This window comes from Physella acuta, unplaced genomic scaffold, assembly GCF_028476545.2.
Source record: "Physella acuta isolate Inbredline_101_S28 unplaced genomic scaffold, ASM2847654v3 ptg000474l, whole genome shotgun sequence".
In the NCBI taxonomy this organism is placed as follows: domain Eukaryota; kingdom Metazoa; phylum Mollusca; class Gastropoda; family Physidae; genus Physella; species Physella acuta.
In genome coordinates, this window is record NW_026731993.1 from 11295 (window position 1) to 37679 (window position 26385).

General features: G+C 30.9%; 3 protein-coding genes across 9 annotated transcripts; 2 read left to right on the top strand and 1 right to left on the bottom strand.

The window, feature by feature from the left end:
* Positions 1–286: 286 nt before the first annotated feature.
* LOC131943969 (lipopolysaccharide-induced tumor necrosis factor-alpha factor homolog) lies at positions 287–12923 on the bottom strand. Of its 4 annotated transcripts, none has more exons than XM_059304380.1 (7): positions 12818–12923; positions 9022–9211; positions 8824–8853; positions 7999–8028; positions 5729–5764; positions 3515–3752; positions 287–2934 (listed from the first exon to the last, which is right to left on the bottom strand). In XM_059304380.1, the coding sequence occupies exons 2-7, from the start codon at positions 9188–9190 to the stop codon at positions 2826–2828; spliced, it is 612 nt and encodes a 203-aa protein (XP_059160363.1). In that variant the 5' UTR covers positions 9191–9211; positions 12818–12923; the 3' UTR covers positions 287–2825. The 4 variants fall into 4 exon arrangements, with proteins under 4 accessions (XP_059160363.1, XP_059160364.1, XP_059160365.1 ...); XM_059304381.1 differs by lacking the exon at positions 12818–12923 and adding an exon at positions 12322–12386; XM_059304382.1 differs by lacking the exon at positions 12818–12923 and adding an exon at positions 12022–12145.
* A 1062-nt stretch (positions 12924–13985) lies between these two features.
* Positions 13986–19939, top strand: LOC131943964 (cell death-inducing p53-target protein 1 homolog). Of its 3 annotated transcripts, none has more exons than XM_059304373.1 (5): positions 13986–14053; positions 15975–16030; positions 16254–16572; positions 16793–16924; positions 17224–19939. In XM_059304373.1, the coding sequence occupies exons 2-4, from the start codon at positions 15982–15984 to the stop codon at positions 16899–16901; spliced, it is 477 nt and encodes a 158-aa protein (XP_059160356.1). In that variant the 5' UTR covers positions 13986–14053; positions 15975–15981; the 3' UTR covers positions 16902–16924; positions 17224–19939. The 3 variants fall into 3 exon arrangements, with proteins under 3 accessions (XP_059160356.1, XP_059160358.1, XP_059160357.1); XM_059304375.1 differs by having other exon boundaries at positions 17251–19939; XM_059304374.1 differs by lacking the exon at positions 13986–14053 and adding an exon at positions 14762–14823.
* A 1063-nt stretch (positions 19940–21002) lies between these two features.
* LOC131943963 (cell death-inducing p53-target protein 1 homolog) lies at positions 21003–25288 on the top strand. Of its 2 annotated transcripts, none has more exons than XM_059304371.1 (6): positions 21003–21117; positions 21823–21893; positions 21999–22054; positions 22346–22727; positions 22915–23046; positions 23362–25288. In XM_059304371.1, the coding sequence occupies exons 3-5, from the start codon at positions 22006–22008 to the stop codon at positions 23021–23023; spliced, it is 540 nt and encodes a 179-aa protein (XP_059160354.1). In that variant the 5' UTR covers positions 21003–21117; positions 21823–21893; positions 21999–22005; the 3' UTR covers positions 23024–23046; positions 23362–25288. The 2 variants fall into 2 exon arrangements, with proteins under 2 accessions (XP_059160354.1, XP_059160355.1); XM_059304372.1 differs by lacking the exon at positions 21003–21117 and adding an exon at positions 21268–21314.
* The last annotated feature ends 1097 nt before the right edge of the window (positions 25289–26385 follow it).

The window sequence follows — 26385 nt, forward strand, 5'->3', positions numbered from 1 at the left end:
TTGAAACCCTTAACCACATCCTTTCTGAAAGAGTGATCAAAATGTGGTCTATTTATTTCAGTAGAATTTTAAAATTGTTTTAATAACAGATTTTCATCAGTTTTGAATATTAACAAGAGTAGTGTCAATGTAACACAAGTTCAATTATGTAACATTTGTTACGACGTGACAAATGTCACATTATGCCACAGGAAATTTCTCTTTAAGGAACCAGTTGAAGACAACAAATTCCACACAACAGCTGTCTATTCCATTGACTCACTCAGAACACCATGAAACAACACCATTGTGGACAACTATATTAACATATATTTAGTGTGAGTCAGAGTAACAAGTGAAAATCACATCTTCAGGTTAAAACTATCTGCAATAGTTTCAAAAGCAACACACCTTTGTGCCACTGTTGCATAACATTTTCATAATCTTTTTCATAAATATTTTAAATAAAAAAATTTTAAGGTATCAAATTGTACTGGCCATTATATATCATATTAAAAAAATAAAATATGACAAAAGTTTATCAAATATACTTATTAAGTTAAATAAATAAATTAAATATACCAAAAATCAGTCGTATTTTTAAAAAGCAACATTTTGTTTCGTAAAAACAAATGTATATATAAACTTCAAGTACCCCTAAGTGTATCACAGGAATTATTTTTAAAATGTTAAAATTAATTATATGTGCTAAATGTTAGTATATAAAATTAAATATGTAGATAAACATTCCTTAAATAAGATGACACAATAAACCGAACTTCAGAATTGAAAATAAATCACACAGCATAAATACTACTGATAGAAAAGCTGTATAAAAAAACATATTTACCAATAAAAAATTTAAAAACTCAACAACATAAAATATTTATAATCTCTTGAACAACATTCAAAAACATAATTTGAACAACGTAGTTGGAATTTCTTTTTTACTGTGAAATAAAATTTGTTTAAAAATGCCATTTAAAATTTTGGAATTTTGTAAAAAAAATAATTTTAGCTTGTAGGAGCTTTCTAGAACAATACGTCAACAATAGCTTAAATATTACACAGTGGCAACAACCGGATATTTACCAATAAAGCTATCTAAACATCACAGACTGCTTAAAAGACTAGACATATTTTGATAAAGAATATCTTATTTATTTTAACTTCTGAGACCTGAATTGTTACTATTAATATACCAGGGTTTAAAAACCTTGAACCTAATCATCAAGTGAGCAAATAAAACTCATGAGATTCTGTCTTTTGTACAATATTATGTATTAAGACACCTGTATTAAATAATTTAATGACTGAGGTTACCAAAAGAACTGAGAATTTTGATAGCCAGACAAAGCTACATTGAACCATATCATAAGTTCAAGTCTGTACCTTCCATTGTGTCAAATATTGATAAGTTAACACATTTTTCTTCCAGTCTTAAAATATTAATAGACCAGTTTTATAAATTATTTCTGATAAAAATAACTAAAGTTTTATATCATTTGTAAATAATTGTATAGAAACTACATTAATAAACATTAAAGTTGTTTTTTTCTTAGTGCAGTAACAAAATTTGAATTTAAGCATTATCAGAATTGCCTTTTGATTCAAGGATTCCGCAGTCAATGTTATCCTATACACTACTAGTTAGCCAGCGCATGCAATCAAAACACTGCAAGTATATGTTTTTGCTAGGACCATGAAACTGCAGTAAGACAATGACAAGGAGCTGTGCAAGGGACAACCTATAGCAGCACAACAGAAGTGAGTATTGAGAAACAGACAATGTAAACAAATATCGGGTTCCGGCTCAGATGGAAAAATCACATAATTCTGATGCCGTTCGGTGTTATTATATGAGATGAAGGGTTAAATAAACCAAACCAAAACTTGTGTATTAGTAAACAAAGGCTATGTGATGTGTCAAGCAAACTGCTGTTTACTTAGACAAATGTCTAACATATAAAGGGAATGCTAGAAATAATAGCATAATAATCATTCTATAATCACTGTAGTCAATTTTTTTATTTTGTATTGAAATTTATAATTAACACATGCTTCTACATTACAGTATGATCACCTAAATCATACACACACAATAGATTTTTTTAAAAATGTGTTTCCTTTCTGATTCAACAGATATATTAAAACATTCCATTCCAATTTTTCAAGTTAACTTGCCCAAAACAAAAATAAAATGATTGAAGTGAATGCAGAATGAAATTGAAGATATTACATATAAATAAAGTATAAGTTAACTACACTGTGATATTAAACCTCCTAAAGTGGAAAACACATTATTTACTAAATAAAATGGGATGAGATCTTAAGTCCAAAAGCTTGAAAGAATGGTAGCATATTTCTAAATAAATAATGTTTAATATTTCATGTAGATAGAAAATATATTTCTATTATATCATGTCATAAAACCTCTTAAACAGCCAACATTATTTATTCTAGGATTATGCTGTACATTAAAAAAACTACAACATAAATTGATTTAAGAAGTGCTAAATTATTTAGCAGCAAACTTTAAAACTGGTAATGGTTTACTGGAAATTCTTCCTAAATTTATAGTAAAAGTACAATTTTATATGTAAAATAATTTGATTTTGGACATAGACAAAACATGTTAAAATATTTGATCTTGATATGTGCTCTTGGTTTCATAAATAATAACAGTTTATACATTTGTTTTGAGTTACATTTTCTTTAAACAAGATAAAATAAATATTTTTTTTATTTTAAAAATAATCTAGACCCAATCTGATGTATAATTTAAAACTCCCAAAACTGTAGGACTGGTTGAGGGAAAAACCAAGCCAATCTGGCAGCCTCATGGTTTATATTCGGCTGTACCTGGCAATCTGCTGCTGACAGTTGGGACAGGTGTGAATCACATCTTTGCAGCTGTCCACACAAAAAGGGATCAGACAACAGCCCATGCCACACCTGTACAAGACAAATGTGAGAAACTTACAAGCAAATAATCAACACACTTTTGTAACAGCTGATAATCTACAAAATAAAAAGAACATTTCTGATTTAATTTTGTTTGGTCTAGATTTTTTTTTTACATCATTTACGACTTTTTAATGTAAATCCTCAATCTCCCTTTTCAATTTGCAGCTAAGCTATAGACTAAATCTAATTTATCTGGAAAGAAACAAAATTAAATAGTAATGAAATGCAGGTAAGTTTAGAAAAATCCATCTATTATTTACTGTTAAGCATATTTATCCTGCAATCTGTCAACACATTTTAATTAAAAGAGGCTTCACATTTAGGTTGTGGTCTACATTTTTACGTCATGCTATATATTTTCTAGCCTGAATACCCAGGGTTCATATAACTTCATTCTATATATAAATATCACAGTTTATCACTTGTTCTAAAAGCTAACTCCCCAGAAACAAATTATTTTTTAGTAATACAATCCTGAAAGATACAAATCACATTTAATGTAAATTTAATTAAAAATAAAAATATGCTAAAAATCTTTCACTGGCCACTTTACAGAACCATCACTTACCCAAGCAGCCACATTATACAGCATATGACCCATGTGAAGGTGCCGACCTCATAGTGGGTACCTGTCATAATCTCAGCACGACAGTGGGGGCAGTTGGTGTGCACGGGCATGTCGCGAAACGTCTGGATGACAGTTATGGCAGGCTGGGCCACCACCACCGTCGTGCCATGGGTGTAGTTGGCTGACGTACTGTAGGGTTGGGCGTACATGCCAACAGGTTGGCCTGGTTGGCTGTACCCTAAAAAAAAACAAAATTTGTTTCCCTATCACACTAGTTCATATCATATATTTTAATTTCCTAATTTTTAAATCTCCCATTAAAAAAAAAAAATTGGCACTGAAAATTATTTAGCTGCAAGGACTTAATTAGTAACATTTAAGTTATATATAAAACTGACAGTGAGCCTTCAGATCTTGAAAGCTAGGCGAGATAACAATACTAGGCTGCATGCCTGACATCAACATCACAATGCAAATAAACTAGACTACAGGTTCAAACCTTGACAGATAAACAACACACATCCAAAAATGCTGTGGTAATTTTTACAAAATCTTTGTTGTTAATGGTGATCTATGCTTATGGAACATTTATTTACATATTAGCAAAGTAAATAGTCTTCACAAGAAACAGCAATTATTTAACTGAGTTCTCGTCCATATTCTAAGCTGTGCTAGATATTCATATGGCAGTAACAAATAAAAACAATACATAATGCTAATTCTTACAATTTCAGTGCCGTTATATGCTACACAGGCTTTGTAATTATGTGTGGTAAGCTGGTCTGTTACAACACTTGAGGCAGTAGCATCACAGGGCAGTAAGGGTGGGGGGGGGGGGGGTGTCAAAGGTTGCGCAGTGCACATAGTGACATATCCAAATGTGGGTGCCACTAGCATAAAACTAAATAAAGTACTCTAAGTACCACAGGGCAGGTAAAGCAGAGTTCACCTGATTCAGTGAACACATCATAAAGAGGTATGGTGTGGTCACCTGCCTTTACTTTCCCCAGTGTGAGCTGGGTACTCATCCCAACTGGGTAGACTCAGGGACGTTACCACTAACATGACCTGCCCAATTTTGAATGAGAACATGTCGCATGTTCAGTTGGGTGAACAACTTATTAGTGTCCTATATGTCGTTATGCACAGTATGCAACCAGCCAGACTCTGTGTTGAGACCATCCGTAGTTACAGCTGCTGGTGACACTGTACATGGAGATGTCGCTGAGCTGAGATACACACAGCAATCATGCAGGGTGGGGAGGCCAATCAAAACAAAACACTACAATAAAAATATATTCTTCCTTTAACTCTGTTTAAAAATACATCTACACACACTAATCAGACAAGCAACTATAATAAGTTTTGGAGATTTTCAAATGGTGTTTTTTTTATACAAAAAAAATGGTAAAATAAAAACTAGAAAATTTAAAACAAAAAACCAGTGGGATTAATGCAGTTTAAGTTAGCTATTGGAAAAAATGGTTGTCTAGGAAAAAATATTAGGTCTAAGTATTTTACCCAAATTAATATACTAAAAACTAATTAACAAAATTGTTATATGATTTACTGAATAATAAAGTAGATTATATTCAACAAGAGACAAGTGCAGGGATACACAGTGAATATGCTTGGATACAGCACAACAACCTTTGGGTAAAATGCAGTTTGTTTAGGTATTTCTCTCAAATTAAGTTTTCAAAAAAATCATAAATTAATTTATCTTAAGTTACACTCCAGCCGAGAGATAATGTACAGTACCCAAATAAATTGTTGTTTTATCTTTTAAAGGATTTAGTAGCCTATGTGCTTAGGGCATAATAATATAGTCAGAGTTTATTTACATTTTATTCCAAGATATTAGCAACCTTAAATAATGTTTTTAAAAATACTATAAAAGTTTTTTGTTGTTGTTATTTTTAGTAGATTAATAGTGAAACAAGACAACATCACATAAATAAATCTCTAAATTTAAAAAAACAATGGAAATAGCTAATCATCAACTTTATGAATGTTATCCAAATATTAAGGTAATAGAATTAGAATGAAAATTTTAATAGCTATTAACTAGCAAACAGCCCAACTAACTTAGCAATAATAAAACTCTCTTAAAAATAATTTGAATTTATTATAATTTGAATAAAAAAAATTGTTATCCAAATGTTTTAAAATAGTTCACTTTGTTAGATGGCTAACTACTACCATGACTAGTACCTTGCCAAGCATAATATTGTTGCCCCTGTGCATTCACTGGAGAGTATAAAGAGACAACCAGATCAGTTATAAAATCTCAACAATGGAGGTTGGGTGTTTGAAAAAAAGTAGTACTTATGGCCACCAGTGATTTTCTAAAATATTTACTGTGTTGTCATATTGCAATTTGGTGTTTACTATTTTGTTTTACTGTTTATTTTATTTTTGAGGTTTGAACTTTTGTGCACAAGTTAATAAAAAAAAATATAATAATAATAAAATAAAAACTAAAAATAATGACAAATGAGTTCATCTAGATTTTTTTAAAAAAAAGCTTCATCAATCAATATAAAAATGTATTTGACTTCAAATGGAAAAATGTAGACTTTGTCTGATGCCTACAGTATTTTAATTATGTGGTATTCATTTGTTCAATACGTTATTAATTATAACTGACAATTTTTGCCAAGTTTGTTTTGTGTTTACACAAAAAAATCACATCACTCTTATAGTTGTTACATGACAGATAACATTTGGGTGCTTATATTGCTAGTACCAATGTCATCTAGTGAGGAAAGATACATAGTAAGGTCGAAACAGGAGATTGGGTACACCTCATGTACCAATGATAGTAACATGGATAGAAACATAGTCACTGTAGTAGTGTTGATCTGACTGAGCTGCAACAAAGAGCCCACATCATCATCATCATCTCTTAACGCTTATTGGGGTCATTGGGGCACCACAGTTGACCTTATAATTCTCAGCCATCCTCAGCAGCTCTGATTAGTTCTGAGAAGGGCAGCCCTGTTCAATCCTTGATGTGATCCACCCGGTGACATTTTTGCCTTCCCTTTCTTCTCCTTCCTGGCACAGTGCCTTGCAATATAGTTTTGGATAGGTCGTTTGTTTGTGTGATATGCCCATACCAACTCACATACCATGCCCAAAATTTAAGATGCGAAAAACTTTCGTTTAAAAAAGATATATTTCATTTTCCTGCCCTTTCAAAAAGCTTAAACAATATTTTGGTTTTCAATCCAGGCAGAATCAGACAATGGATACAAGAATAAACTTTTAAAGCATTAACTTATTTGCGGAGGCCTATCAAAACAACCCACTCTTTAAAAATCCTGACAATAAGTCTTGTCATATGGTCAAGGGTAAATCAGATGGGACATTAACACCAGGTCTGTCTTTACTTCAGCCATGGTGTTTTTACTACCAAATATAACATCTAACTAATGCTTATAGCCCCTGTCCTACAGCAGATCTGGCTTAGTGTTTTAGTCCATCCACTAACGAGCTGCCTCAATTCTACGATAAAACACATAACCTTTAAACCTAGCACAAACACATGATCCTATATGACCTGTAGCCCTTGATATCTGAGTCGTTTCTAGTATGCTTCAACTGCGTGATTGATAGCTAGACATAGAGCATTTTTAACATTGTTATAAATTATATTATGTATAGGTTGTGAAACGTCAATGTCAAACTGTCCTGCGGATTATGTACAAATACAAAAACCATTTTTAATGGGGTGGGGTGGGGGGGGGGGGGGTTACTTCTAAAAAAAAGATAAGGGTGGAATGTTAATATGTCATGGCACTTTCGTCATTGTAAAAGTAGTTTTTAAGTATTTATTTTTAACTGAAATTTAGCCGATATAGGGACCTATGTTGTAAATTGTAAATGTAATTGTAGTAGCTGTATAAAAAAATAATTCAGAATTAAATCGTGATAATAGATGTCGTTATATTTTATTTTGCTGTTTCAATGTGTAAGGGGACATAACTCAATATTTTAAAAATAACTTTAAAAGTGAATTGCAATTTGGGTTGACAATTGAGGGGGGATCTTGTTACAATGGTGGGAGTGGTAAAATAAAAAAAAAATATAAGTCAGAAGTATGTGATATCACTTTTTAAAAAAATTGCAGAATGTTTTTTTTTATTGTAACCAATTAAGGAGAAAGGAAAATATAAAACCTATCTAGAACAATGAATGTGTCTCATACTTATGCATGTTAATCCTACTCATACATGTGTCTCATTTCATAAAGAATATTAACTTGATTAAAAGATTTACAAGTTCTTCCATGTGTCATGTGTAAAAGCTAATTTAATTATTTAAAAACTGAGCTGAGGTAATATTGGGGTGGGGGAGATAATTTAGGTTTTAGTGGATTGGTGTAGAGCTGACCATACAATCCCTTCTTTTGCAAAGATCTGAATTTTTTTTTTAAATTCTTGTAGAAATTGGATTAATTTTATAAACTAGCATTTTACCTGGTGGATATGGCTGTGGTGCAGGATATCCTGTGGGAAATACATACATTTACATTATTATTATAATAGTTATTTTACGCCATGAGAGTGGTGTACAAGAATATGTCATAGGGGGAGGGTTAAAAATCTTAATATAAATATATATAGGTATATATATATATATAGGTATATATATATATAGGTATATATATATATATATATATATATATATATATATATATATATATATATATATATATATATATATATAGGTATATGTATATCGTCCCCCTAGTATTATCTTGTTATATCTCCCAAAATATAGTTTTGAGAAAAAAGCATTTGAAGTTTCACGGGGTCTGAGTTATCTATTACAAATATTTTAAACTCATTTATTTTTTGGTAGGAAGCAGATGACTTAGAGTCACGTAGATAAGTGGAGATTGAACAAAGTGCTTTTCTACATCATAGGGTCGAGTTTTTCGAAAAAATCAAAATTTGTAGTTAGAACAAGATAATACTGAGGGGACGATATATATAGGTATATATATATATATAGGTATATATATATAGGTATATATATATATAGGTATATATATATAGGTATATATATATAGGTATATATATATAGGTATATATATATATAGGTATATATATAGGTATATATATATATATATATATATATATATATATATATATATATATATATATATATATATATATATATATACATTATAAAATGATTCTAACATTGTAGAACTTATTTTACTTATATTACTGCATGTAAATGTTCTATAGAATATATTTAAAGAATATATTTTAAAATTCTATCTTGAGTGAACTCACCTTGTTGATAACCTGGAGCTGTTGGGAAACCTACAGCAACAAATAAAAATAAATGTTTAACCAAATAAGTAAATGTGTAAAATAAATCACTTATACCATTGACTTTTAATTAATTCTATTTGTTTTTTTTTTTAAGTCTTTTTGTTTAGTAATAACAAGAAATTATTTAGTGCCCAAAGTGTATATGATATACTTTACCTTGAGATGGTTTATCTGTAGGAGGATAGGGGGCATTGTATGGAACATTTGGTGGGATGAACTGGTTGGGGACACCTCCTGAATTCCCAGGATAAGGTGGGGTGGGCTGGCCAGGGTTACCTCCTGCAGGATAGCCAGGGTAGGGCGGTGGGGGACTTGCTGAAGACATTTCCTGATTCACCAGAGATTTCTACACAGAATAAAATGGAGTGTCTAATCATTGCAGAATATAAATTATAAAAATATCTATAGTGCTGCGATAGGACAACAAGAAAAAAAACTAAGTTATTATTACTTTATTAACTATTATTAGGGGGAGCTTCCTTCTCCTAACAATGGCATTCCTAGGTGGTGAACATGGGAGTAAGTAGATATAAGGGTTAGATCTGAATACCAAACAATCAGTTATGGTCCAAGGTATTGATGGTCATGGAGGGTAAGGTGAGATATCTGGAGGTTAGGATACTCAACTGGAAGTCACAAACTCAAGGAAATTACTGCAAAGAGTGAGCAACTCTAAACCCAAGCAGATTAGGAACAACAACCCATTTTTTCTAGAGACAACTCCTACACCAAACAATAGACTAAGAGTTAACTGGTCACATGCATAACAACATGTTGGAGGAAATCTGCTCAGACTCATATCCCAATCGTGACATAAATGATGCCAACTACAAGCTGAATAATATCAAGAATAATGAGTAATCTTCAGGCTAAGAACAGGCTACAGTAGAATACGGCAACACATTTTTAAAAAAGATAAAAGTTGGTTTTAACTACACAAATCCTTTGAGGTAGGGCTCTTAAAAAAACGTGTGCAACAAAGCTGCATTACACACAAACAGATAAGGTCGAGATTCTAGGATTTGGCCCCAAAAACCCAACACTGAGAAGGATTGTAAGGGTGGCTTGCAGAGTTGGAGACCACAATATTTATAATTCAATATCCGTCATTGTAGAACAATGAAAAGGAAGCTATATTCCTAATATAAAAAAGCCCATGTGTGCACTTCTCTCTCTGTCTGCAAAATATTTTCACTGGATATGAGATCAGTATCTTCAGCCATATATGGAGAACTTGATACAGACTTTTGTTTAAATTAATATGTTAGACGTTTTAAATGTATAACCTAAATTTTATTTAAAGAAGAAAATTAAAGGCATATTCGAATGTAAAAACACACAATTTTAATTTATACAACCAAAAAAGTGTTTGTAGTTGTGACAAGAACGCAACAAACAATGACGTCGCATGCCACATGTTTACACTTCCAATTTTGGAATATAAAAAAATGAACTATTTCATTCAAATTTGATTTAGATCTAGATTCTATAAATTTACGTATCAAGACGTATGCTATGAAATATATATACAATTTTCTCTGTCAAATAAATACAAATTACTTTAAAAAACAACATAATGACCATTGAATAGCCGGGTTTTAATGGAATCATTTAAGTCTCTTAATCAGTGTGTGGATTTAATATGGTGTTCTGTTGACTAATAATGTATAGTGTATAATTTGGTTATGATTTTTCTAATAGGCATTGGTAGCTTATGTTATTTTAAATGTCTGATTTTTAGCTATTTAGTTATTTCTTTTCATTGACAATAATATTGTTCAACATGTGGTAAAGCACACTGCGTTTTGACCAATAACTATTTTATAAAATATTTTTCTCAAACATGTATAACATTAAAAATATATATAGGCCTATAATTCAGATACTGATGGCTAGTAAGATTAAGAAAAGACTCAAAACATCAAAACAGGCTTACTATAATAGTTGTAATTTTAATGTTCAAGTCTAAAGAAGTAAGCTACTAGAAAGTAATTACAGTGGTATTCAAGAATTTCTAGATCTAGTAGTTATAACTAGTAGTTAAGTAGACAATATCAACTTATAATTTATGAAGTAGGTAGAATAGATTGGCTAAGTCACTAAGGAAACAGGCCACACTACTTCATGGGCTGTAGAACCACACAGTAATCGGCAGAGGCTAGTAATGAGCGAAAAAGTTGCCTCATTGTCAAGGCTTTAATAGAAGTATATTGTGATATATTTGTGTCAAATATTATTGATAACTGAATAATAAACCAAAATCAATGGCTAAGTATATCAATATAGGCCAGAAATTAACTTTAACTTTAAACGTCAGTGTTTGCAACCAATATTTGCTATATAAACAGCAGCCATCTGTAAAATAGAGTGGCTTTCCCTGAATCTTCCACCATAAGTTTACCAAAAACATTATAATTAAGCATTACAGTTCCAATCAAATAGCGTGTGATTGTCAGTGTGAGAAAAATCCCTACACGGTCAAGGGTTCACTGTGAGTTCACATTGACTTTAATTATCCCTATCAGCATACGTCATAGCTTGGCAATTGCTATTTGAAATTGTGGTGGCCTCAGTTTTGGGGTCATTGTGAGTTCACATATGTTTATTTATAGTATCATGCGTGTGAGATACTTTTTAACTCTTTAAGCCCGTAATTATTTTCATGTTTTACCGGAGTTTTTTTTTCACTCCTTTTTTTCAGTACCCCTGTGGCTAAATGACCCATATATTTTTACCTGTTGATTTAAACCCCATATGGCATATATTATTGATAAAAATTAATCGTAATTGAATGCCCTACACACTGATATAAATTTTAAGTAATTATTTATTTATTGAAGAAAGATAATTACTTAGTTTTAAAGAAGAAAAAATAAAGAGTTGATTTTTTCTGGCAAAAAATAAATAGTAATAGTAGATCTAGTAGAAACGTTTCATCGCCGCATTATAAAATTAACCAAAATTAAAGTATTTATATTTTATATACTATAACTAAGACTTAGACTAATAATCCGATCGATGAATTTTGTAGAAAAATGGACGTACTTTCGTTTTCTATGTTATAAGAGTTATAAGAGCTCATGAAAACGAATTCTTTTTATTAATTTTCCTGACAGAAGCGTATTTACTGGTCTAATAGTTAATAGTAATACTAACTTCAAGTTTTCAGATCTAGAAATCTAGATGTGATCTAGATTCTAGATCTAGTTCTAGCCTCGGCTGATTTTAGTTTTACACACTGTAACTTTGATATTTAATTTGATTTGATAGTAGTACTAAGTCTAAGTATTATAGAATATAGTAGGCCGGTAATCTATCGTTTTGGGTACGTAAAACCGCCCGCGACTAGTAATGTGAAAGACAGGTGACTCCTTAAATTTTAATAATTATTTCACATTTTGAGGAGGATTTATGTTTTGAAAAATACAAAAATGTTTCCTTGTTTCATTTATGTACCTGTTTTCAAACAATTGAATTAAAACTTTTCAATAATAAATGAAGACTAGCGATGTTTCCAACAGATGCAACCATTCTCATTTACTATAGCAGCCATCTTGATTAAGTTCTTTCTTTGTTAACTTATAGCGCAAGATTCAGGGGAAGGCAACTCTATTTTACAAATGGCTGCTGTTTATATGAAATCCTGCCCGCAAACACTGCTGTTTAAAGTTAATTTCTTGCCTATATTGATATATTTAGCTATTGATTTAGGTTTATTATTCATTTATCTATAATATTTGACACAAATATATCAAAATATACATCTATTAAAGCCTTGACAATGAGGTAACTTTTTCGTACATTAGAAGCCGCTGGCGATTTTACGTACCCAAAACTCAAAACAAACTAACTAACTAAACTACTAAACTAATAAATAAAAGTGGATATTTAGAATCGACCATTTGAATCTAAGGCCTAGAGCCGATCTAGATTATTACTTTTTATTACTTACTAATTATTATAAAATACTAATAGGCCTATTTATTTTAATATTTACTGTACTAGATCTAGATCCAGATCTATTTACTAGACCTCTGGAATTGTTTACAATTATTAACCTAGCGTCATTTCCTGTCCGTAATTGTATGGTTTCCACTTGTATCGTAGCTTTAACTTTAATTATTAAATAATAATTTCTTTTTAAATGTATAACGCGCCAGATCTTTATTCTACTATATAGATATAGATAGATACTAGATCTACAATCTACATTTTTTTTTAAATTTCACAATTAACCATTGCGTAACGCGTGCAGTCTAATCGTCATCGTCATGCTAAACTGATAACAGTATAATAGTGTATACTGTATAGGCCTAACACTTTATTATAGCACACCCTTTTATAGAGTAGAGTTGACACTTTTGTTGCAAAGTGTGACAAAGGAACAGACGGTTTGGGGTGTATTTGAATCAGAAAAGGAAAAAAAAACTCGATAAATATGATCCAAGCGCAGGCATCGTTTAAAAGTTAAATAACTCAAGATCTAGATCTAGAATCTTTGACTAACTCTTCGTTTACCTCATGACTGAGTTGACTGTTATTCCAAACTGAAAAACTTTATCTAGTTTACTTTAAACTAGATGGTCCATGAATGAAAACTACTCCTAAAGGCGTCGATAAATGATACCATGCTTTTTTTGTGGCGGTTTACCCCCCCCCCCCCCCCCCCACTCCTCCCCAATCGTCACATTTTATACTATAGGTCCCAAAAATATTCAATGTAATATAGGCCTAAATGTTACACACATATATATTATATATATATATATATATATATATATATATATATATATATATATGCCTACATATACATATATATAATATGTATATAGTAGATCTATTATATAGATCTAGATCTAGACTAGTTCTAGATCTAGATTTAAGAGTAAGCCTGTCTAGATGTATTGAAAAAAATAATACATAGACTTTTTGTCATGGCGCCGTATTATTTTAGGTGTATCCGGTTTGCATACTGATTTGTATGTTGTTTTTTTTTTAGACAAACAATCTATCTATAGAACGAGTGTAAGCTATAGGATAGGCTAGCTAGATTACTAGAAATCTAGAATCTTGGCCCAGATCTAGATCTACATCATAGTATTCATACTCATTATTCATAGATAGTATTAGATAGACTCACTCCTAGCTAGACTGTCTGTTGAGAAATTTAATTTCCTGGTTGACTGAGGTAAGACTTACAACAAATTGAACAAACTCTTACTCTTAACTTAAACTCTTAACTTAAAATTACACTTGAGTACACTGTCACCAACAGACTAACAGTGAACAGTGCCAGTGAATGACAGTCAACTGACAGTGACTCACAAACAACTATCAGTGACGATCTGTCCGGGATTCAAAGGGTCGATTCTAAATATTAAATACTATATAAATAAAAAAAAAAATAGGATCATTATCATTAGGCCTAATCATTATATATATATATATATTATATATTATCATCCATCTGCTAAATTTTCCAGACCTAGATCAGGCCTAGAATAGATTCTAGATCTAGATCTAGTAAAACAGTATTAATGTATTATTATTCTCTATATATTAGGGCCTATAATATTATTCTAGATCTAGATAATACTAGATATATAGAATAATATAGATTTAAATTATTTTAAATCTTTTTAGTTAGGCCTAGGCCTATAGGATCTAGATTAGATCTAATTTTTATTAGCCTAGGCCTAATTAGTATTAGGACTATTTTAGCCTATTAAGTCTATTAGTATTACATTAGCGTATTAGTTTAGGCTTAGGCTACTAAAAATCTTATCTCAAAATCTGCATTCTATAGGCCTATCTCTTAATGTAATGAATAGACCTTATTGCCTTATAAAAGTTATAAGAGAAATAAAAAAAGTTCTAGATCTAGATCTCGTCAGATTTTAAATTAATATTTTTACTGAAAGTTATCTGCCTGATTTTGCACTTACCTATTTAAACAAGGTAATTAAAAAGTCTAGTGACAATTTTAGCGCAATTTCCTTATGTTATCTAAAAATAGCTCTGTCGTAGCGTAAATCAAGAGCAGGGTTAGTAAAACCATTGGTTAAAATACATGTTTTATTTACAATAGAGTTACATGACTAAAAACTATTGCACGCCTAGCTACTGAACGTGATGACGCAGCCATTGAACGTGATGGCGCAGCTATTGAATGTGATGGCGCAGCTATTGAACGTGATGACGCGCGTGGTGTGGTTGGATAAAAATGCCTACTAATTCGGTCCAAATTTTAATTAATTCAAAAAAATTTTTGTGACCGAACGAAAGGATATTTTTGAAAACTTTCTTCGCAATATTGTTCTAAATTATGGCAGGAATTGATTGGTACATGTTTCAAGTCGCTAAGTGGTCTGGTTGCCGAGATATGGGCAAAAAACTGCATTTTGTCGAGGTTTTTTGGCTTTTCCGGGAAATCCATGAAAGAAACCCGGAATTTTTTGGGCCTATGTTCATCCTCGTATCTTGCTTAACATAATTGCTTTTGGAACTGGTCCTCGATATTGCTTCGTTGAGGAGGAGATACGACTTAAAGCTGCGGACACACATCCATTCATTCATACATTCATACATCCAGAAATGACGGGTTAATAAACGCAATTCTCCAGAATGGAAATTGCGCTAAAAATCTGTTAGATCTAGCCTACTCACTTCAATAATTAGGCATAGTGATAGTTGCTAGTACTTAATACCAAAGTTAACAAAAAGTTAACCCCCACCAACCAAATAAGATATAAAAAAAACAGGATATAAAACTTTTAATTTTTTACCCCTAACATAACCCTAATCCTAGAGGGGTTGTTTTTATGGTGTGCTTTTAAATATTTAAATGTTTGGACATCAAAAAAAGGTCATGGTTGCTTGCTTGATTTAAATTGGAGCTATAGGGACTTGGAATAAATATAAAAATAATAATATATAGGCTATTTATATTAATAGGCCTAAACAATAAAATAGATCTTGTATTTAAGTAATATCAATAGTAAGTTAGGTTTCATAGTCAGAGTTTCTACTTTAAAAAAGTATGAAGTTTTTTATGGAGGACAACTCATATATGGTAATTAATAAATAATAATATATCTTCTTTTTTATAGATTAAAAATGTCTGAAAATGCACCACCACCCTACCCTGGAAACCCTGAAGACAAAGGTTATTAATTACTACATTAGCCAATAGAGTTCTTCATTAATTGATATATTAATTAAATTTGTATGTAATAAATTTTATCCTTTGAAATGTTTTTTTAGATTTTGTGTTCAAATTTTACTAGCAAAGGTCTACAGTTGACATTATTTTCTTTGTAAAAGTTTGTGTTTTAAACATACTTTTTTGCATCAAGTGTAAAGTTGTTGTTTTATTTTTAATTTGATAGGTAATCAAGGGTATCCACCCCCTGGAGGATATTACCCACCTCCACAGCAGCCTGGGTACCCACCAGGTGGCTACCCTCCCCCTCAAGGAGGCTACCCACCCCCTCAAGCAGGCTACCCGCCACCTGGAGGCTACCAGTCTTCTCAAGCCAACACGTCAACCATAGTGGTAGCTCAGCCTACAGTAACTCTGGTTCAGACATTCAATGCTGTCCCAGTGCGCTGCTCTTGTCCTCACTGCAGGGCTGATATTGTGACGGCCACTCGCTACGAAACTGGGACATTTACATGGATCATCTGTGTCATCCTCTGCGTTGTGGGGTAAACTTTTGTCTTTGTATACATACAGCTTAGTATTTATGTATGTTTGATTTATTAACATATTAGCAGTATAAAGATAGTCAACTGATTTAAAATATTTTTAACAGTGCGATAATCCTAAGTCATAATTTTAAGTAAAGAGAAATAGGAACAAGTTCAACACCTGCTAGTGCCAAGTATCAGCAAACAGATAATAAGATTTCGTCTCCATTTTTTTCAGCTGCTGGTTGGGTTGCTGTCTAATACCTTTTTGTATGGACGGCTGTCAGGATGTCATTCATACCTGTCCTAACTGCCAACAGCAGGTTGCTCGATGGAATCGAATGTAACCTGGGAATAATTTGCTTTCAAGGTATTTCTTAGGAATTGTTCTGTGACGCTTTGTTTGCTTTTAAAATGTATTACTTGATCAGTTTCTCCTATATTAGTTTGTTGATTCCTTGTGTATTTTCAAAGATAATAACTATTTAACTTGTCAAAATTGAGTTAAGCTTTTTGTCATGGACATTATTAGTGTAAAAAGTACCAGCAGCATTCCAAACTCTATTAAAATTTACCCTAAATCAAACCTTAACTCAAATTTTAAGCCAGATGTTGTTATTTAATTTTTGTGTTTTTGTTTCTTAATTTATTACTGTTTTTTAATTTCAGTATACCTTTCTGTTTTTTACTCTTAAGAACATACGATGATGACTGAAATAATGAAATAAATTACATTACAAGATACAGAAGGTACAGAAACTTGCAACATCTTGTCTCAAGTTGAATTACAATTTGTCTAACTGCTTTCATAAATTTTAAAATTCTAAAAAAGTGTCTAGCTTACCAACATTTTATGATTGCAAACGCAGTTAACTTAAAGAATCTGTCAGTTTGTTTTTAAATAATGAGACTATTCAGTTTTAACATATTTTTTAAATGTGATAGTTGATTTTATTTTTTATACTATATTTTTTATTTATTTCTTTATTCAATGGCTGGTTAATAGTCAGAAATTGAGCAATTTAAACAACTATAAAAGCAGGAAAACAGGATTTTAAAAAATCAGCTTTTAAAAAATTGGAAGCTTTTTTTTTTCTTTAAATGAAAAGTGCTGAAATATGATAGTTTTTTTCATTAATGTGATCAAGAAGTTCCAAGTGTTTCTTTTTTTAAGTAGAATCTTCTACCATGTGAGGTTGGCTACTGCCCTCCCTCCCGACATTTTTTTTCCTCATTCTAATGCAGGGGCTTTTTAGTTCAAGCCCCACCTGACTTTAGGCTTGTAAAACTAACTTCATTGTAATATTTTAATTGACTGTTTGAATAATTTCTAGGCTCAACCCCTTGTAAGTTGAATTGTTATTGTCATAAAATTTTAAAACATTGAATTATTTTTAATAGACATTTGTGTCAGCAAGGTCTTCTTTTTTTATATTTTTATTTAAATGTATTGTTTTTAAATGATTAATATTGTAAATTGTTATATTTGTTGCAAAAATTATACTGAATGTGAGTTTTTATGTTCACATTTTAAAATGTATTGTGCTGCTGATAATGCAACCTTTCAGTGGGACCAAACTGTTTTGATAGCTTCTGGTGTAATTTGTAATGAAGCAAAATTTTCTCATCCACATTGTTGAAGATAAAATGTTAATCCCTTTCTTTTAATTGGTTTGGTGCCTCAGCATTTTATGTGAACCTCAAGTGCTTCAAGCCTTTTTTTATGAATAGGTGTTTTTTTTTTAAGATCATATATTTTTAGCCTACTGACATGTAGTTTTAAGATTAATATGAAGTATTTTACACAAGTTTTGATTAAGTCACAACTGCTGTTTGTGTTTTTGGTAATATATTTTGTAATAATGCTGTATTTTTCAATTAGTTCCAAGAAATAATTCATTTGAAGAATGTTAAATTTCATAACATATGGGGAATTAACTCTTAGGAGCAAACAGTTCCTAATAAATCACAACTAGGGTGACTTTTATGAATAAATATAAGTAACAATTAATTTAAGTTTAATCTTTTTCAGAATAATGTGTTTTTCTGATGTTACAATGGTATAATCTGCTAAATAATGCTAAACCTAATAATAAAGTAACTATCAGTTGTGTAAAAAAATAACAAGCTTTAAATATGCTACATCTATAATAAGAAAATAAAACATAATTTTCTTTTGCATAATTAATAATTCATCTCTAAATGTATTGTAAAGGTATTGAGCAACCACTGTTACTGTTGAAATAGTTTGTTTTTTCATGTCAACTAACCTGTTGTCTAAATTTGTTATTAATTTGTTATTTACTACTAACTGCTTGTTATTTACCTATGCTACAACTGTTGATGTATTGTACCTGGTTTTGTAGGGACACATTTTTTACTAATCACAAGTGTACATAGATTAAATTGGAGTGGGGTTCTTTTATATTTGTTAACTTGTATAGTACCCTTAATTTATATAAACAGGTGGAGCTCTTTTTATACAAAGTAACAAAACTACTGAAGTTTTCAAAGCTTAAATTGTTTTAAGAGTAGGTTCTCAGAATCTAATTCCACAAAGGGAGTTTTTATTTCCTAATATAATTTTATCAATATTTACTGCATAAAATTTGAAAATGATGGCAAATTATTTTACAAGTTACTGCTAAATTACTTGAGACATTTTTGCAAGACTAGGTATTTGAATAACAAAATACGTTGAGTAATAATTACTGCTGATGAAATTTAGTTTTTTTATTCTTATATAACATTTACCCCTTTTCTTCAATTAGACTTCTTTGATATATGATAGCATGTTCTTTAAGTCTCCAAACTCTTTGAAGTGTCAAATTTTTTAGAAAATAACAAATATTTTTAAAATGTATTTCCTGTTGGATTATTGTTTTCTCTGAAAACATGGTGATTTAATTGCTTTTTATATTTTGGTTGCGGGTAAACAATTTGTAATTATATTTTACCACCCTTTGAATTTTATTTTTATATACATACATTTACTAATTGGACCAGTGTGGGGGGCTGTTTCTTTCTGATTACATTTTACAAGATCGTTTTATTTGTTTCATTTTTCCAAAATGTGCTTGCTAATGTTATGCTTTTTAAAAAGTAGTATGCTAATATTTGACTGCTCTTAATTTAAACTTCAAAGGCTAGTTTATAAAAGTTTTTTTTATAACCTGATAAGTATACAAATCAGGTAATTAAAGTAGTTTTTCGTGATTTTAATTTTTCTAAATTTTAACATATGCAAGTTATTTATCTTTATTAAGTGATTTCAGCTGAACTTCAGAATTTCTGTAGTAAAAGTTATTTCAGTGTATGTCTTGACATTTGATTACATTCTATATACGCTTAAGCAATAATGTACAATAAAGCTTTTTACCTTTTCTATGGTGTTCTTTGAGTTAAGAAAATGTTGATTTTTTTTTTCAAGTATTGTTGCGGATCCCAACTCATTTAATTCATCATGCTTATTTGTTATCATCATTTTTACTCATTTGACAGATGAAGTAGAGTTCATCTATCTCAGAGACCTCTGCTTATGAAGGGATAGTGTCTTCAGCACTATACCCAGCCGTCTTCACTTTCCCTAACGAAAGTTAGGTACCCATTAGAGCTGGGTGGACTCTCTACAGACTTGAACCCGGATTTAAACTCCTTACCTGTTTAAACAAGCAACAAACTTAGTTTCATGTGCATATCAAAGATATTAATTTAAACATTGGTGCAATTTCTGCAAATGTTTTTTTTAAAAAGTGTCAACCAGTAATGAGGTTTTGATATCAACTTATTAAATGAGGAGGCCCACCTCTGGAGTAAGCCTTTGAGGAAACAAGACCTGTATAGGGTCGAATTTATAGTTTAGTTCTGTATGGGGTGGTGTAGTTGAATGGTAACCCAAAGTACTCAAGTTTGAACCCTGATACAAGCCAGTAGAACATCCCTGAGTCCTCCCAGCCCTGATGGCAGTAGATTAGGCATAGACAAATCATAGTCGTGGTTGGATGGTATAGAAAGCCTATGTTTGCTAGACAAAAAGTGTCTAGTTCAGAACCTTGGCTCAAGTTAGTAGTCAGCACTTACGGGCACCTAACCAAGGAAAAGAAAAAGTAGCTTGACACAGTGCTGACTTTACTATCCCTTCATATGCTGAAGTCACAGAAACAGGTTAACTCTGCTTCACCTATGACATACCGTCCGGTTTTGCAACGGATATTTTTACTTTTTTTGTCATCAGAGAAAGCCCATCAGTTGTCACACTTCTTTGTGGCAGCCGGTCGGTTTTGAATTTTGACACTGGGAGGAGGGGTGGGGGGGGGGGTGTGACTAGGCAAGAATTGCACCACAGATAACAACAGGTAAACGGAATCATTGCCCTGTGGAAAGGGGGGGGGGGGAGGAAATTATCTTGCCAATGACGTCATTCATTCCAGGAAGTAAATGTACAACAAGGGGTACTACTCTAACTGTTTTTAATTGTTAATATTAATTTATACTTTAGGCAAAAGGCTTTTCAGCTGATTTAGATCTACTTGATTTAATAAATAAATAATTTAGCTTTGGCTGGTAATTTTTTTTATTTAATTTTCAATTATATCTAGATCTATGCCTTGCCAAACTTATTTTAATGAATATTTTAAAATCAACTTAGGCCCAACTACAAATAACGATTCACTACCGCATCCATCCGCATTCTCAGTCGTACTCTGCTACTCTCTCACTCTTGAAATTAATGCACTAGCAATAGGCCTAAATACTAAATAGTAAATATTATTAAATAATAAATATTTATAAATAAATAATCATATAATGAAATAAGTCCTAGCCCTCAGATAGTCAGATAGGCCCCTCTACTTCCACTCGAGTCTTTACTTACTTTAGGCCTAATGTCTCTTTATTAAATTATTAAATTAAAAAAAAAAAATTTTTTATTAGATCTTGAGTCTTGAGGCAGGGCCGGGTGGTATGTGTTACTGTTAATTTAATGTTATTAGTTATAGCATGATATTTTGAGATGACCCTTTGTATCCCTAGCAGAACAAGCCCCTGCCCCCAATCAACTGGCATGCTTGTTGCATTGAGTTCAAAAATAAATAATATGAACTCAAAACAATAATATTATAAACAATCTCATTTTAAATTAAACTATTTAGGCCTATATATATATTATTATATATATTAGGCCTATTTATTTATTTTTTAAAATTTATTTATATATGTATGCATATACTAGATATAGGCCTATGTATATTTTTTTCATTATTCAATTAGTTAACAAACATCTAAACCAAACTAAAGAGCTATCTGACAAGTGCACCAGTTTTCCTGACAGGCTCCCGAAGGTAACTGGTTTGATTATTAAATTGTGCAATTTTTTAAACTAATTGTTCATCTCTTTGAGTATTAAAATATGTGTAAATACATTTCTTTTTTTTTGTTTTTACTAGATTAAGAATGTCTGAAAATGCACCTCCACCATACCCTGGAAACCCTGAAGACAAAGGTTGTTTAATTAGCTGATGCATTTTTTTCATAATTATAACATAGATCTATATTACATTTGTGTGTGGATCTAATACTTTTTAAGACTTAAAGTTAAAAAAATATATATAATTTTGTTTTTTACTTTTATTTTGGCATTTTATCCTGATTGAACTTTTCTTAAGGTTTTAATAAAATCTCTGTTTTTAACATGTTTAATCAAAGAGTTCAATTGTTTTTATTATTTCATATTATTGTTTTTTTTGTTGTTTTTTTTAGATAATTCCTAGTTTTTATTTTCAAATTTTGATAGGTAATCAAGGGTATCCACCCCCAGGAGGATACTATCCACCCCCACAGCAGCCTGGGTACTATCCACCTCAGCCAGGCTATCCACCAGGTGCCTATCCACCTCCTCAAGGAGGCTACCCACCCCCTCAGGGAGGCTATCCACCTGCTCAAGGAGGCTACCCACCCCCTCAAGCAGGCTACCCACCACCTGGAGGCTACCAGTCTTCTCAAGCCAACACGTCAACCATAGTGGTAGCCCAGCCTACAGTAACTCTGGTTCAGTCATTCAACGCTGTCCCGGTGCGCTGTTCCTGCCCACACTGCCGGGCTGACATTGTCACGGCCACGCACTTTGAAACTGGGACGTTTTCATGGGTCATCTGTGTGATCCTCTGTGTACTAGGGTAAACTCTCTTTCTTTCACCATACAGCTAGAATTTATGTATTTTTTTCATTTTACTAGCACAGAAACAGTGAAAAACAGTTACACCTTATATCAAATTAAATGAAAAATTTTAGCAGATACTGTTTAAATAATGTAATAATTCGAGGGCTATGTAAAAAAATTTTTTCTCATCTCTATTGTTTAAGGTGTGACCTGGGCTGCTGTTTAATACCTTTTTGTGTTGAGGGCTGTCAGGATGTCATTCATACCTGTCCTAACTGTCGCCAGCACATTGCTAGATGGAATCGAATGTAACCTGGGAACTATTGGCCTTCAAGGTATTTCTCAGGAGTTGACTTGTATTTTCTGTATCATTTTACATGCTTTTGAAATCTATTAGTTTTTTTTTTCAATTTATCTCTCAATAATTTGATTGTGTATTTAAATGTGTATGTATATTCAAAGTATTATACTTAAAATAACTGTCAAAAATATCTATATTTATATTCATATTACTATTGAAACTAACCAGAAATTAAATCATAACTTAGTAAGGTTAAGCCAGAATTAACTTTTTTTTTTTCATAATTTGTTACATGTGTTACTGATGTTTTTCAATAACCAGGTAACATTGTTGTTTTTTAATCTATAAGACCAAATGATGACACAAGGTATACAAATTGAAATCACAAGACACAGAGGAGCTTGCATCAACCTCTTATCAAGATGAATTAGAATTTTTTTTTGTCTAACTGCTGTCTGGCAGCTACTTAGCCTTAATTATTCATTTATAGTCTTAATCATTGCCTTGCCTTTGAGGTTCCCTTTTGTACTTTTAAGATCTGTCCATTTTTTTATGTTTCTTTTTTATACACTGTAATTATCCAAGATCGTTCACACATTTTAAATTAGTCTTCTAAAATCTGATGGTTGATACTGATATTATATGTACTGTATTTTATTTCCCCAAACTCTTTCCTTATTGGAATAGTTCAAAACTTACCATGAATGATAATTAGCTGTGTAATGGAAGGAGGAAAAAAAAATCAGTTGATTGATAATAAATATGAAATGGATTGTTTTTTTTAACAATTAAACAATGTATGAAATATTCTTTTTCCATTGTTAAAAAAAAATCCCTTTTTAATTTTTGTGATGAAAAAGTTTTTTTTCCAATAATTTTTAATGGCTTATAACTTAATGTATGTTATATTTTAATGTCTGGATTATTACTTTTTAGTTTAACCCCTATTGATGTATAAATATCTGGTTTTTAGCTTGGAAATTAGCATTATTTTAATGTTATATTATTTTTATTGTCTGAGTTGGACCTAAAGTTTAAATGTCATAATTTTAATAATTTGTGTGTTTAATTTCTGTTGTTTTAAAATTACTTTTTTTAAACCTCTAGATTTCAAAATCATGTAATTTTTTACTTTAACAATGATGATGCCAGCATAACTTTGCTTTTGAAAATCTACATGTTGCCTTTAAGAGTAAATATTTTACAATCTTTTTATCCTCAGCACAATAATGTCTGATTAATAATGCAAGGTTTTATGCATGACATTTTAAAATGTATTCTCTTTTTAAAATTTCTGTGGCTGCTGATGAATACAAAAAGTAGTTGAAAACAGCTTTAACAGCTTATTTGGTAATTAATATAAGAGGAGCTATTTGGCTCATTCAAATTGTTCAAGATGAAATCTAAGTCTTTACCAGCAAAAAAAATTTTCTGTCTTTGCAATTAATGTGAACTGTTGACAGTCACACCTCAAGCATTTTTCCAACCTGTTCTGTCTGTGTGTGCTTTTCTTAGTACATCCACAGTTTTGGATTAACATTTTGTATTCATAATACAATGCTATCTACCAATTGATTTTTTTTTAAATTCATATTTTCTAAAACCTATGTAGGTCTTTTTTTTTTCAAAAAAAAAAAAAAAATTTGTATTCATGATGACCTTCAGGCTAAGACCTAGAATTTTAAAATATATTTTGAGGAACAGGTAAAAGATAAATTTAAAATATCATACAACCTATAATACATAAATTAATATTTTAGTCAGCTTGTGCATCCTTTAGATAAATATACTGTTTACATGTTTTTAATAATTTGTAACAAACTGCATGTTATTCACCTATGCTATGGCAGTTTATGTATTGTAAACCTTCACTATCTTTGTGTGTATGCATGGACACACTTTATTGTAATCACAACTGTACAGACTTTTCTAGCTGTGGGTTTGTTTTATCCTTTTGTACATACACAGTGAGCTAAAATACTCTCAAATTGTTCACACCCAATTTCACGTGGAGCACAAATAACAAAAATAGAGGCATCCAAATACTGAAAGTTGTTTAGAGGTGGCAGATTAATCTCACCCTGTATAATATTTACAGAGAGCTCAAGTTTTTTGTTTCCAATTTTAATGTAAAAATGACATAAGATTACTTAAAGATTAATGTTGGAGCATGTTATACTTACTCTTAGACTAGATATTATTGGAATAACATCACGTGATTATACAGTTTTTAGTGCTGAAAGATATCAGTATTCAATTAACATAATACCTCTTACAATTTTTATTATATATATATATATATATATATATATATATATATATATATATATATATATATATATATATATATATATATATATATATATATATATATATATATATATATATATATATAATGTAGTTTTTTAGAACTAATCAAACCTTTATGCACTTTTTAAAATTTGCTTATTTATTTGAGTAATGAAACAGAAGTAAATTAAAATTTCAAGTATATGTATGACCCTTGTGTGATAGTTTTTAAAAAGGTGATCTAATTACATTTTTTGTTTGAAAAACATGGTTAAGGCAAGATTTTTTTGCTTTTTAAAATTTTTCTAGAATGTACTTGCTATTTTCCATTATGTAATTTTTAAAACTAGTCGCATGCCATTTTTTTAACATTACAACTTTACAGCTCTTAATGTGTAAGCTTAAAAATCACTTTTTAGTATTGAAACTTTTTTTATCTCAATTACTAACAAGTATACTAATTTGACATTTAATGTAGTTTAAAAAGGTCCTGATTCTAACATTTTTGTATATTCAGTTATTAACAAAGAAAATTCTCAAGTGTACTTACATTGGTATTTTTAAGTAATCTCAGCGAGCTTATGAAGAGAGGAGTTCTTGACCACTTAGTAAAATTAAAAATAGCAAAGACTATACAATGTTTGTTTTTAATTTCATCTAAAAACATTATTATTTAAAACAAACACTTCACAGCTTGTATTCAGATTTTGAGCATACTTAATAAGCAACATTCAATAAAACTTTTTATCTTCTTTGTGTTGTTGTTTTTTAATAATGTGATACATTTTTAGCGCAATTTCCATTCTGGAGAATTGCGTTTATTAACCCGTCATTTCTGGATGTATGAATGTATGAATGAATGGATGGATGGATGTGTGTCCGCAGCTTTAAGTCGTATCTCCTCCTCAACGAAGCAATAGCGATGACTAGTTCCAAAAGCAATTATGTTAAGCAAGTTACGAGGATGAACATAGGCCATAAAAATTACGGGTTTCTTTCATGGATATCCCGGAAAAGCCAAAAAACCTCGAAAAAAAGCAGCTTTTGGCCCATATCTCGACAACCAGACCACTTAGCGACTCGA